The 14898-nt window shown below is 44.8% G+C and overlaps 1 protein-coding gene across 2 annotated transcripts in view; it reads right to left on the bottom strand.

Annotated features, from left to right (window-relative positions):
* The window catches only part of KIF3C (kinesin family member 3C), a 130939-nt gene that overhangs the window by 25137 nt on the left and 90904 nt on the right, over window positions 1-14898 (bottom strand). The window contains exon 2 of one of the 2 annotated variants that reach the window (XM_082249209.1): window positions 2311-2418. In XM_082249209.1, coding sequence (XP_082105335.1) covers window positions 2311-2418 — 108 coding nt within the window. The remainder of the gene's footprint in view (window positions 1-2310; window positions 2419-14898) is intronic. The other variant, XM_082249210.1, reaches the window with a different exon arrangement.

Genomic DNA, 14898 nt, shown 5'->3' with positions numbered 1-14898 from the left:
AGTGCCCCATCATTGATGTCAGTGGGAGGAATAGTGCCCCATCATTGGTGTCAGTGGGAGGAATAGTGCCCCATCATTTATGTCAGTGGGAGGAATAGTGCCGCATCATTGGCGTCAGTGGGAGGAATAGTGCCCCAGCATTGGTGTCAGTGGGAGGAATAGAGTTCCATCATTGGTGTCAGTAGAAGAAACTGTACCCCACTGTTGGTTTCTGTGGCAGGAAATATGCTCCATTGTTGGAGAAATAGTGGCCCAAGGATAAAGGCAAGCAAAGGGCCGCATCTGCCCCCCCCCCGCCCCCCCCCCCATCCCCTTAATCCCTGGGGCACAGTTTGGAGAAAACTGCCCTAAACAGAAGGTGTACTTCTATAGCAGGCATCAATAAAGCTCCTTTAGGAGGCCCAAAGCCAAGGGAACATGCTAATAGCTTGAACCATCCTCTTCCCATTTCCTGCACCTCACTAATGATCAGTGAGAATGTCCCTCTTATGAGTGGACCAAAAGTCCAAAAGTGAGACACGGGAAGGTCAGGGCCAAGCAAAGCTTCAAGAACAGAAGCTGCCTTGTGAATATTGGAGCCCCCTGGGCTTATGGGCATCAAGGGAGCTCTTTGAGGCATCTGGTCATTAGTTTGGGCACCTTTAGGTACTTGATATACATGTGTGCCTATAATTTAAACTTGCACATAGATTCAAATTAAACCTAGATAATGTCTTAGATTTGGTGATGACACCTCAGTGCTAGATTTCTAAGGTCTACACGGCCATTTTAAGGTCTTTCTATTCTCTCTGATAACATTTTTATATTAAGAGAAAGGTAACGGGAGGAATGGAGGCATACCAAGGTGGGAAGGAATATCCAAAAGGAACCGTGGCAAGGAGATTTCACTACTGGACACCACAAGTGACATAAGAAGCAAATGGGTTCTTAATTCTAATCAAATCTAACTAAAACTGATATATTATTTCTGGACAAACCAACTCTTTACTCTAGCAGATAAAACAGTAATAGTGCTGTATAAAACTGCAAGAGTGAAGTTTAAAAACCCACTCTTCTCCTGGGTTAAGGGATAATGGAATCATGTACTGAGATTAAGAGCCGGTTCACACTATTACCACCTGCCAGGCGACTTGGTCAGCCTGGCAAGTCGCGCACCGTCGGGTCCATTGAGTAGTACAGGACCGGTTCTAATAGGAGCGACACAAGTCGCTCCGACTTAGAAAAAGGGTCCTGTACTACTTCGGGGCGACCTGGAGGCAACTTGCATAGACATTCATTTTATGAAGTCCGTGCAAGTCGCGCCGAAGTTGCGGTGCACGCGACTTCACAGGTCACTCCCTAAGTCGGAGCGACCTAATGTGAACGGGGGCTTAGGGGTCAGGATTCCATGTGCAAAGTATAGGAGGGGAAACACAGGAATAAACAGTTACTCCCAACGCTCAGACGTCCTCCATAGAGAGATAAGGCTTAACAGGCAACACATCCAAAATTGTTCCGAATGCTTGGCGAATGCAGCCCTGCTCAGATAGTGGAATCCATTGTAAAACTACAAAAAGAACGAACCGGGAAGGTGCAAACACCTAGTGCATTACCAAAAAACTCCAGGGACCGCTGGCAATCATCCAGCGGCTAGTCACAGCAGGCTACAATTAGATTCCTTCGGGGGAAAATCCTGGATGAGCTCTGATGGGTAAGTCCATTCTAATGACATCATGTGATATATATAATTTTGGAGTATATAGAGATTTTTTTTCTTTTTATGTATTACTCATTCATTATTATTTTTTTTAATCATACAAACTATGAATTATTTATTAATTAATTATTAATTTATTTATTTGTTCATCTATTAAAATATTTATATATGTGCAAAAAAAAAATAAATGTTGTGACTGTGACTCTGCCCTTCCTGTTAGTGGGCGGGATTTTTGTGTGCCTGCCTGTATTTATGCACTTGAACATTGAGGTGTTGGTCAGCACAGCCCTGAGGAAGGGGGTGCACCCCCGAAACACGTCAGCTTGCCAGTATAGAGGGGTGTTATTGGAACACTTGTATCCTGCATCACATGACATCTTCTGGTTTAAATGCTCGTTTATGCTATACTTTCGTGAGTATCCATTGTTTTTCTTTTTTTTTTACATTTAACTTTTTATAGTTTCAATATTTTTATTGAAAGTTTTCACAGTGAGTATCCACTTTAATCAGTTTTATATCTTTCCGATATTCATTTTTGGTAGTGCACTAGGTGTTTGGGCCTTCCCCGTTTGTTTTTTTATGTATAAGAGAGGAAAACCTGCTTTTTCACCTACCTGCTCAGCGATCTCCTGACGCTTTATCTCTAGCATCTTCTGTTGCTCATTGGTGTGGTCAATGATGTTCTTCCCTCCAATCAAAAGCTTGCTCTCCATCGCCTGTGTCTCAACAAGAAGTACAGAAGAGTCAGCAGCTGTCTTTGTCATAACACAGCTACCTATACTAGAAAGTGCTAAAGATTTATAGATACAATTCTAGGCAAAACACTAGCAGCGAAACACTACAAGTGCACATTTATATATTTAAATATATATATGTATATATATATATTTTTTTTTTTATATATATATATATATATATATATATATAAAATATATATATAAAATATATATATATATATATATATATATATATATATATATATGTATATATATATATATATATATATATATATATATATATATATATATATTTATTATTCAATTATTTAATTTATTTATTTAAACTGTGATTTTTCAGTGATTTACCTTCATTTTTTTTTTTTTTTTTTTGCTAATAGCGTCCCTTTAGGTTAGCCACAGAGAAAACCCACCAGTTTACAATTTTGCAAAGAATTATTTTATTTCCTATGAGATTCCAGCCATTCTTAGTTGAATAATATGCAGAGATGGCTGACTGCCACATAATTGCATCATAAATTACACAGCTTCTATTAAACTGTCAAATCAACAGACAGCAAAATACTCCGTAACAACTCTACTTAAGTATATATAAGAATTAACATCATCTTTTATGAAGGAGTACAATATTATCGTTCAAGAATAATCTTAGAAAGTATTATTTTACTGAAACAGTAGTTGATGCTTAGACCAGACTTCCAGCAGAATTGAGTCAACAGTAATTGAATTTAAACATCCTTGAATATACAGTGACTTGAAAAAGTATTCATACCCCTTTCCACATTTTACAACCAAAAACGTGAATGTATTTTATTGGGATTTTATGTGATAGACCAACACACAGTGGCACATAATTGTGAAGTGGAAGGAAAATGATAAACGTGTTTCTAATTTGTTTTTACAAATAAATATCTGAAAAGTGTTACGTGCATTTGTATTCACCCCCCTGACTCTGATACCCCTAACTAAAATCTAGTTGAACCAATTGTCTTCAGAAGTCACCTAATTAGTAAATAGAGTCCACCTGTGTGTAATTTAATCTCAGTACAAATACAGCTGTTCTGTGAAGCCCTCAGAGGTCTGTTAGAGGATCTTATGCCCCGTACACACGTGCAGATTAGTCTGCAGACTTACCTTTTCTATGTAGTGCAAGGGCCTGCCAGATTGCATACAAATTGAAAGTGTTTAGGTTTGACCTCATATTATATGGTTTTGGTAAGTCTGCAGACAAAAGTCTGCAGATAATCTGCAAACCACATCACAAAGGCCAAGGAACACTTTAGACAGGTCAGGGAAAAAAGTTGTGGTGGAGTTTAAAGCAGGGTTAGGTTATGAAAATAAATATCTCAAGCTTTGAACATCTCACGGCGCACTGCTCAATCCATCATCTGAAAATGGAAAGAGTATGGCACAACTGCAAACCTACCAAGACATGGCTGTTCACCTAAACTGACAGGCCGGGCAAGGAGAGCATTCATCAGAGAAGCAGCCAAGAGGCCCATGGTAACTCTGGAGGAGCTCCAGAGATCCACAGCTCAGGTGGGAGAATCTGTCCACAGGACAACTATTAGTCGTGCACTCCACAAATCTGGCCTTTATGGAAGAATGACAAGAAGAAAACCATTGTTGAAAGAAAGCCATAAGTTGTTCCGTTTGTAGTTTGCAAGAAGCAATGTGGGGGACACAGCAAATATGTGGAAGAAGGTGCTCTGGTCAGATGAGACCAAAATTTAACTCTGTGGCCTAAAAGCAAAAAGCTATGTGTGGCAGAAAACTAACACTGCACATCACCCTGAACACACCATCCCCATTGTGAAACATGGTGGTGGCAGCATCATGTTGTGGGGATGCTTTCTTCAGCAGGGACAGGGAAGCTGCTCAGAGTTGATGTGTCAGGAAAGGGTTCACCTTCTGGTGGCATTGTGGCTCCAAGATCTATAGGCTGCAGTTCCTGTGTCCACTAGCGGGTGTCCCTCAGCAGCCAGAAGCTGACATCATCTCATGCAATCACCTGATGCTGGTTGCAGGCAGTGCCTTGGTGTGGTTCCCATGTGCCCCTGACCTGTGTTCCAGTGTTCCATTGTCCTGCATCCCATTTCCTTTTACTGGACCCTGATCCCGACCCTGCAGCCTGATCCCTTCCCACCTGCTCTTTTCGTCTCCTATTACCCTTTCCCTGTTCTGTCTTGCTCCCAGCTTCCTCTGCTCGATCTCCCGTGTATGACCCTGGCTCTGTTACGATTACGCTTTGCATTCCCTATTTGCCTTATATATTTGGTTTAGGCAGTTGTTCTTTGTGTGTCACTATCTGTTTGGTTATCTGGTTTGTTTCACACAGTTTGGTATATTGGAGGTGCGTTTATGTTGTTCACTTATATTTTAAATAAATTATATTCTTTTACACTGTATTTGTGCCTGATATTCTCTGTGGCAGTCCACACATTTCTGGTCACACTTGTTACTAACATGATGGGAAGATGGATGGAGCAATCAGGGCAATGTCAGAAGAAAACCTGGTAGAGTCTGCAAAAGACTTGAGACTGGGGTGGAGGTTCACCTTCCAGCAGGACAACGACCCAAAACATACAGCCAGAGCTACAATGGAATGGTTTACATCAAAGCATATTCATGTGTTAGAATGGCCCAGTCAAAGTCCAGACCTAAATCCAATTGAGAATCTGTGGCAAGACTTGAAAATTGCTGTTTTTAGACGCTCTAAATCCAATCTGGCAGAGCTTGAGCTTTTTTTCAAAGAAGAATGGGCAAAAATGTCCCTCTCTAGATGTGCAAAGCTGGTACAGACTAGGGATAGACCGATTATCGGCAAGGCCGATATATCGGTGGCCGATATGCACTTTCCCCGACATATCGGTATCGGCCCCGCAACAGGCCGATATTGCCGATATTTTTGTGACATCATTTTGCCTTTTTAGGCTGCCTTCCTCACCTCTTCTGGAGTCAGGACTAGTCTCACAGGAGTGTATCACAGCCATACACCCACCCATAGCAGCCCGGTGCCAGCCAGCCACCCACTTCCACAAGCCCTTTACCAGCCAGCCACCCACAGGCACTGTACCAGCGAGCCAGCCAGCCACCCACAGGCACTGTACCAGCGAGCCAGCGAGCCATCCACAGGCCCTGTACCAGCCAGCCACCCACAGGCCCTGTACCAGCCAGCCAGCCAGCCACCCACAGGCCCTGTACCAGCCAGTCACCCACAGCCCCTGTGCAAGCCAGCCAGCCACCCACCACAGGGTGTCAGCCAGCCAGCCAGCCAGCCACAGGCCCTATACCAGCCAGCCACAGGCCCTGTACCAGCCAGCCACCCACAGCCCCTGTGCCAACCACCCACCTACCACAGGGTTCCAGCCAGCCAGCCAGCCACCCACCACAGGGTGCCAGCCTGCCAGCCACCCACCACAGGGTGCCAGCCAGCCAGCCACCCACCACAGGGTGCCAGCCAGCCACCACAGGGTGCCAGCCAGCCACCCACCACAGGGTGCCAGCAAGCCAGCCATTAAGCATTAAACAAAAATTAACATGTTCAGTACCAGATTTGTGTCAAAAATTGTCTTTATTTTTCAAAACTTTAAATGGACAAAATATCGGCCCATATCGGCCAATACCGATACGTTGTGACCAAAATATCGTTAACGGTATCGGCCCTGAAAAAACATATCGGTCTATCCCTAGTAGAGACATCCCCAAAAAGACTTGCAGCTGTAATTGCAGCGAAAGATGGTTCTACAAAGTATTGACTCAGAGGGGCTGAATACAAACCACACCACACTTTTCACATATTTATTTTAAAAAAATGTTAAAAACCAAATTAGAAACAGGTTTATCATTTTCCTTCCACTCCACAATTATGTGCCACTTTGTGTTGGTCTATCACATAAAATCCCAATAAAATACATTCACGTTTTTGGTTGTAACATGACAAAATGTGGAAAATTTCAAGGGGTATGAATACTTTTTCAAGCCACTGTACAGTGAATGGGTTAGACCAGACCAGTTTTACCAATGCCCTAAAAGACTGAACTGAACAGAAGTTTTATTTTAGAACATTTCATAACTTTCATCAAACAGATTGATGAATATATTTATCCCCTTGAAGTTGTAACGCTTGGATGACTGTAGTACTGGTTCTAATCAAAGCCGACCACAGAGCCCAGCGATAAATGTAGTGGGAGCCAGGTCAGCAATAATTCACATTGCATCTCTCTGTCTCCTGGGTTATCTCAACCCAGGGGAAATCTCACAATCTTCTCATCTCTTTGCCTGCAAGAATAACAGGGTCTGCATGCAACTGGGACCCTGCTGTGTCTCACCATTCATAATTTATGACCTCATAATGGAGAAAGCATGCTGTAAGAGGGTTCATGTGTGTCCAGAGCACGCTATATCTCAGTAATATGTAAGCCCTGTCTGCCGGGATATTGGCGAAAAGCAGAATAAAAACGTAAAACTGAATTGTTTGAGAACAGCAGCAAGAGCGGGAAGTATCTGGTCTGGCGCCAAGAATCAATCACAAGCGTCTCTTAAATTGTATGCCAAGCCAAATCTATTTTAGTTTTGGATGTAGCTCGGGGAACGATTAGAACTCCTGTCTTGTTTTAACAGCATTCCAGGTCAAACGCATTTGCTTACGTTTATACACGTACAGTGCATTGTAACCTTATTGACAAGGCCAACTTGTCAATATCAATAATGTGTAGCCAGTGGTGTCTGCGCTGCTGATTATACACTATTGATGGTAAGACTCGCTAACTGCTAACACCAATGGCCATTACTCCATACTCCTACTACTAAACCTTTCTGCTGCCTTTGATACAGTTGACCTTCTCAAAAAACTCCACTCCCTCGGTCTTCTCCAAGGCTCTACTAACTCTACCTTGTGGGCTTGGCGCAGCCTGGTGCAGTGGGCAGTGAACACGCGGAGTCCAAGTTCAACAAAAATGAGTATACTATAGAAGCTCAGCAATACACACAGACAGGCGCCCACTCAGAGCCACTTACAAAGCGAAACAGAGATGTGATGGTTGTCTGGAAGCCCAATGGTGCCCACAGACTTTGCCAAGAGGAGCGGAATACAGCTTCGCTGGTCTGTACCCAAAAGTCTAGACTTCCTGGAAGGTTGGCATAGTCGCTGTCCCTACTCCTCCAGAATATTTCTCTGACCATAAGTACTGTCCATACCAAGCATGTATCCTGACCCCACACTAACCACTCACAAAATGTGTGAGCCAGGGTCTTACAAAGACTCTGCCTGATCCAAGATGGCTGCCAAAGTCACATTGGATAGCTGCCTCCCTGTGAGCGAGGAAACCATAGAGCAGGGGTCCTCAAACTACGGCCCGTGGGCCGCATGTGTCCCTCCAGGGTCCTGAACCCGGGCTGACTACCTGTCACTCACTGAAGCTCTAATATGCTTCAGGAAAGGGTGGACCCGGGGCGCAGAGCACTGCGCCTTAGCCCACCCATTTGTGTGACAACAGCGAATGAAAATTCGCTATTGTCACATGGATCCTCCTCCTTGCCAATCAGGAAGCGGGTCTGAGACCCGCTTCCTGATTGGCCAAAAGGCGAACCCATGCCATTGGCCGAGGAGGTGGCGGGAGGACTCGAGGAGATGCCGCCGCTGCAGGTAAGTGCACTGACTGGTCTTTCTGAACGCTGGTCACTCTGGCATTGAAAGAGGGCACGTTGTGGTCACTCTGGCATTGAAAGAGGGCACGCTGTGGTCACTCTGGCATTGAAAGGGGGCACGCTGTGGTCACTCTGGCATTGAAAGGGGGCACGCTGTGGTCACTCTGGCATTGAAAGGGGGCACGCTGTGGTCACTCTGGCATTGAAAGGGGGCACGCTGTGGTCACTCTGGCATTGAAAGGGGGCACGCTGTGGTCACTCTGGCATTGAAAGGGGGCACGCTGTGGTCACTCTGGCATTGAAAGGGGGCACGCTGTGGTCACTAGGCATTGAAAGGGGGCATGCTGTGGTAACTCTGGCATTGAAAGGGGGTACGCTGTGGTCACTCTGGCACAGGATTTACCACCAGCAGTACCAGCCAGCTGTACCCACCAGCAGTACCTGCCAGCAGTAAAGCATAATTGTAATTATCCCAGCATGTGCAGTGTTTCTGACTCCTACCACCATGACCACTTCAAATCACTGAAGTGGTTATGGTGGTTAGAGTGTTCCTTTAATATCTCTCAAAAGAAGTAAACCTCTATATACTGATCGCATTTCATTTGATCATCCTCTAGTTGTGTTAAATTAGTGGGGGGCGCGGAGTGCCACCTCCCTGAAATGAGTTTTTGGAGGTTGGCATGTCTGCTATTGTTTACCTGTGGTCCCCGAGCAGCAAAGTACATCTCAGATCATATGGTCAAACACAGAGTGTATGCCTGTATGAGTTCAGATAAGTGCAGATACCTTTTTACATAGGATCCTATATTTTTAAAAAATGCATGCGTCCCTGTGCATGAGACTTTACATGCGTCCCGTGTGAAAATGGTGCATACACAGGACCGCAGGTGCAGATTGCTCGTGTACATCAGAGAGATTTGTATACACTTTTGACCACCGGCTTTACCAGACAGGAAACAGGGAAAAATGTGCAAGGAGGATGCAAGCAGCGGTTCTAGCCCTCCCCCACTCTACTAAAAACAGTATTTCTGTCTGTGTTGCCCTTGGGGATTTAACCTCACTTCATGTCTGGCAAAGCCCTTGTCAGCAAAGCAATGAGGGGGAACTTCACTCTCTCAATCAACATTGACTACTAGCATTAGTAAATAGATAGGAAAGTATTTCGTATTTATTTGTTTTAAACCTTTTTTTTACACTTCTTCAGTTACTTCCTGGTTTCTAGGCCTAGGCTCAGGAGGAGAGGAGGGGTTTCCTCATCTAAGCACACCCTCCTATCTGCATGCCTGAGCTAAGGGCAGGGTGGCTTCCAGGAAGTAAATGCTACATGAATCATCTGCCCTTACTCAAAATGGCAGCAGCCAGAAATGCTAGGCGGGTGTTTTTCAAAGTAATTCCTCAGCAAAATAAAGCATGGAGACATGGATGGATGGGGGAGTTTGCTCTGAATATTAAAAATGAATTAAATTATCAAAAATGAATTAAATTGTGTTTTTGGTTTGTGGAGTTCAGATGCAGTGTAGTTCCACTTTAAGATGTAAACAATAGGTGCAATTGTGCAATAAATCCCAAAGTGCTTAGTGCTTATATATCAACAAATAGCGAAAGGTCCACTACAATCCACTGATCTGCACTTTCCCCGATATATCAGAATCGGCCCCGGAGGTCACCGATTTTGCCGATATTTCGGGAAAGTGCTGTACCAGAGTGATGCCTGCAGCTAGAGGCATCACCCCGGTACCGGCGTCTATAGCCGACGGTCAGCTGTCTTGTAATGACAACCGATGCGGCGGAGAAGTCGCTCGGCTGTCATTACAAGGGCGGGGAGGGGACGTCCCGCCGCCTTCCGAGTCTCGTTTGGGTCTCCCGTCCCACCGCATCCTACCTGCACGGCCGCCGAAGACCCGATCAAAGCCGTAAAAACCCCAGAAGTGATGTCATGATGTACTCGGCGTCAAATTAAAAAAATGACAGCATTCAAAACAGCCAAACTTGGCGTTTTGAATGCTTTTAAGTGCAGAGGAGGGGTCTGGGGTCTTTTAGACCGCCAGATCCCTCCTCAAGAGTACCTGTGTAAAGAAAAAAAAAATGTGTTTTTAAATGTCCGAAAATATTAGCAGATATCGGCTGATACCGATATGCGATGACCAAAATATTGGTATCGGCAATAAAAATATATCGCTAATATACACACATATATATATATATATACACACACACACACACACAGGTGCATCTCATAATATTAGAATATACCGTATATACTCGAGTATAAGCCGACCCGAATATAAGCCGAGACCCCTACTTTTGCCACAAAAAAGTGAGAAAACTTATTGACTCGAGTATAAGCCTAGGGTGGGAAATGCTGCAGCTACTGGACCACCACGAGACACAAAACGGGCTGCGTGCATGGTACAGGAGATGGCGCAGGTCATAGTACAGGCATTGCACAGGTCATGGTAAGGGCATGGCACAGGTCAGGTCACAGGTGATGGTACAGGCATGGCACAGGTGAAGGTATAGGCATGGCACAGGTCATGGTAAGGGCATGGCACAGGTCAGGGCACAGGTGATGGTACAGGCATGGCACAGGTGAAGGTATAGGCATGGCACAGGTCATGGTACATGCATGTTACAGGTCATGGTACAGGCATGGCACAGGTCACGGTACAGGCATGGCGCAGGTCATGGTACGGGCATGGTATAGGCATGGCACAGGTGATGGTATAGGCATAGTACAGTTGATGGTATAGGCATGGCACAGTAAGTACAGGCATGGCACAGGTGAAGGTATAGGCATGGCACAGGTCATGGTACATGCATGTTACAGGTCATGGTACAGGCATGGCACAGGTCACGGTACAGGCATGGCACAGGTCATGGTACGGGCATGGTATAGGCATGGCACAGGTGATGGTATAGGCATAGTACAGTTGATGGTATAGGCATGGCACAGTAAGTACAGGCATGGCACAGTATGTACAGGCATGGCACAGTATGTATAGGCATGGCACAGTAGGTATAGGCATGGCACAGTAATTACAGGCATGGCACAGTATGTACAGGCATGGCACAGTATGTATAGGCATGGCACAGTAGGTATAGGCATGGCACAGTAGGTATAGGCATGGCACAGTAATTACAGGCATGGCACAGTATGTACAGGCATGGCACAGTATGTATAGGCATGGCACAGTAGGTATAGGCATGGCACAGTAGGTATAGGCATGGCACAGTAATTACAGGCATGGCACAGGAGATGCAGTGCTGCGGGCATGGTACAGGAGAATGTCCTGTACCATGCCCGCAGCACTGCATGAGGAAATGCAGGGGCTGCGGAGGCATCTCACTTACCTGTCGGTGAGGCGCCGTCTTCGATTTAAAAATCGCGCCACCCGGCGCCGCCATACGTCACCGCAAATGCGCCACCGATGCTCGGGAAAAGCCGAACACGTTCGGCTATTTCCGGGCATGCGGCACATGCGCAGTGACACGTCGGCGCCGAGCGGCGCCATTTTTAAAAAGACACTCCAGTCAGTGACTCGAGTATAAGCCGAGGGGTGCATTTTCAGCATGAAAAAACATGCTGAAAAACTCGGCTTATACTCGAGTATATACGGTAATCAAAAAATTTATTTATTTCAGGAATTCTATTCAAAAAGTCAAACTCATATATTTTATATAAGTGCATTACACACAGTAAAATATATTTTAAGCATTTCTTGATTTTAGTTTTGATGATTATGGCTTACAGCTAGTGACACCCCATAATTCAGTATCTCAGTAAATTTGAATATTACACAAGACCAATAAATAAAAAGTATTTTTAATACAGAAATGTTGGCTTACTGAAAAGTATGTCCATATACAGTATAGAATGCACTCAATACTTGGTCAGGGCTCCTTTTACATGAATTACTGCATCAATGCGGCGTGGCATGGAGGCGATCAGCCTGTGGCACTACTGTGGTGTTATGGAAGCCCAGGTTGCTTTGATAGCGGCCTTTAGCTTGTCTGCATTGTTGGGTCTGGTGCAAACTCGCCTGACCTAAACCCCATAGAGAATCTATGGAGTATTGTCAAGAGGAGGATGAGAGACACCAGACTAGGTGTAGGTCGCTATCAAAGCAACCTGGGCTTCCATAACACCTCAGCAGTGCCGCAGGCTGATCGCCTCCATGCAACACCACATTGATGCAGTAATTCATGCAAAAGGAGCCCCGACCAAGTATTGAGTGCATTCTATACTGTACATGGACACACTTTTCACTAAGCCAACATTTCTGTATTAAAAATCCTTTTTACTTATTGGTCCTATGTAATGTTCTAATTTTCTGAGATATTGAATTTCTAGTTTTCACTAGCTGTAATCATCAAAATTAAAAGAAAGAAATGCTTGAATTATATCACTCTGTGTGCAACGCATCTATATAAAATATGAGTTTCACTTTTTGGATTGAATTACTGAAATAAATTAACTTTTTAATGATATTCTAATTTTATGAGATGCACCTGTGTATATATACTGTGTATATATATATATATATATATATATATATATAAATATTTGGGACAGGCCATGCTCTCTCTTTGTTTCCATGGATTAAGGCCTAGGGGGGTGCTGCTGGAAGGAGCTCTGCTGCTCAGTCCAATAGCAAGTTTTGGGGCCCAATGTGTGTTAAAGTCCTATAGCTGTTCTGCCTGTTCTGAAGGAAGCTGTGCCAAGAAGGAGACCAATAGATGGCCCCTTGCTGGAGCGAGCCAGGAAGAAGGCTGGTCTCTAAGAATGGCCTGCTGACTCACTTAGTGGACACATTGAAATTCGGAAATGTGCTTACAGTTTTGGTCGGTTGGCTTAAAGGTTCTGACACTGTGAAGCTTGATACTGATCTGGATCTGAAGAGTCTGTAAGTGATCAGCTACGGTATCCAGGACCCCTAACCCCTCACCTCCTTATCCATTCTGCAATAAAACTTTAAACAGACAAAAGTGACTGGCACCCAATATCCATTCTCGGGCCCCCACTAAGCCCTAGGGTGAAATGCTAGTCTGCCTCTGGCCTCTGGGGGTGCTATTATGCCTTTGGGGGTACTACATCTATGGACACCTAGCCATCACACCCACACAATATGGCCACAGGTATGTGTACACCTCCCCCCCCCCAAATGGTTAAATTCTGGTGTTTCCAGTGAAGGCTATTGGTTCCTGCTACACCATACAAAGACATTTTAGACAAATGTATTGCTCCCACTTGTGGTAACAATTTTTGGGAAGATCCTATCTTTTCTGTTGCAGTGTGACTGTACCCCGTGTACACAGCCAACTCCATAAAGACATGGTTTGATGAGTTTAGTGTGGAGGAACTCAAGTGTCCTACACACACAGAGCCCTAAACTCAACCCTACTGAACACCTACTGATCATCTTTGGGATGAATTGCTGAACTGGGATGAAATGATTTTGATGGTATTTGCGTTTCCCTACAGATCGAAAGCTTTTCAGCTTGCGAATTGCCAAATGTATGGTCATAGGCAGGGCTTTTTTCTCAGAGAATAGGTGCCGGAACTCCCCCTTTTCAAGTCACCCCTTGTCTCTGCCCCTACCCACCTCCGAGCACCGTTTCTTGGTTCCACCCATTACCCACCTCCGAAGACCACCCCTTTTAGATAATACAGTAATATTTGTGCTAGTAACTAATTTGTATTGAGCTTGTTAATGATAACAAGAAAAGCAGTAGAATAGATCCCCTGCAGCCAGAAACAATGGACCACTCATAACCAAACACCCCCCTCCCTAGCAGCAACAACAGATCTCCTCGCAGCCAGCATCAGCAGACCCTCTGGAAGGATAGATCCCCCCCCCCAGCAACAATGCACCACCTACAAGAAAATACCCCCCCCTTCCTCAGCAACAACAGACCCCCCGGAAGCAACAATAGACCTCTTCCTCAACTGTAGATCCCTCCCAGAAATGACTGACCCCCCAGCAACATAAGACCCACCCTTAGCAACAATAGATCCCCTGCCAGCAACAACAGATCTCCCCAGCAACAGACCCCCCTGCAATAATAGATTCCCTCCAGTGACAATAGATCCCCAGCAACCAGCATCAACAGACCCTGCAGCACACCTCCAGCACCCCTTGCCATTACATACATTCAGTCCTGGAGGTGCCGGAACTGCGTCCCCCCGCGTTCGCGCTAAAAAAAAAAGCCCTGGTCATAGGACTGCGCATAGGAAACACAAGGGGGAACTTATCATTTCTATATTCACAGAAGGAAGTCCATAATTCATTATTTAGTCATACTCTTGGTGGTGGGGGCGCGGAATCTTATCAGGGCGTTCTCTCTCAGACAGATAATGGATGCGCTGTCTGTGTTTCCAGCACTCCAACCAACCCAGGCCCAGCAGAACAGATAGGATGAGCTGCCTGGCACCATGCCAGCTATTAATGGACTTGCCGCTGACAATGACAAAGGTCAACAGCGTCACATTCACTTGATCTGGGGTCATTACAGCATCATTTATTCTCTCCATCTTATATTTCTCGGTCATTTGTAACGCTATATTACTGCGATTAGTCAGTAGCTACATTAAACACACGCTGTTACTAATAAAAATATACAATGTATACATAGAGGTCACTTTACCATTTATTTTAATTTACTTTTGAAAAAGAAAAAAAAATGACATACTGGTGTATTTGTCATAAAGATCCCATCTTGTGATACCACACAGTGTTCTTCTTGGAACACAATCTTACTCCATGGCTGCTTACGGCAAGAATAAGACCAACCTTTCCCTCAATCACCATCACTCAA

The sequence above is a fragment of the Pelophylax lessonae genome (assembly GCF_965119305.1).
Source record: "Pelophylax lessonae genome assembly, chromosome: 3".
In the NCBI taxonomy this organism is placed as follows: Eukaryota; Metazoa; Chordata; class Amphibia; order Anura; family Ranidae; genus Pelophylax; species Pelophylax lessonae.
Note: the sequence above shows the minus strand (reverse complement) of the source record. Positions and strands in the feature narration are given on the sequence as shown.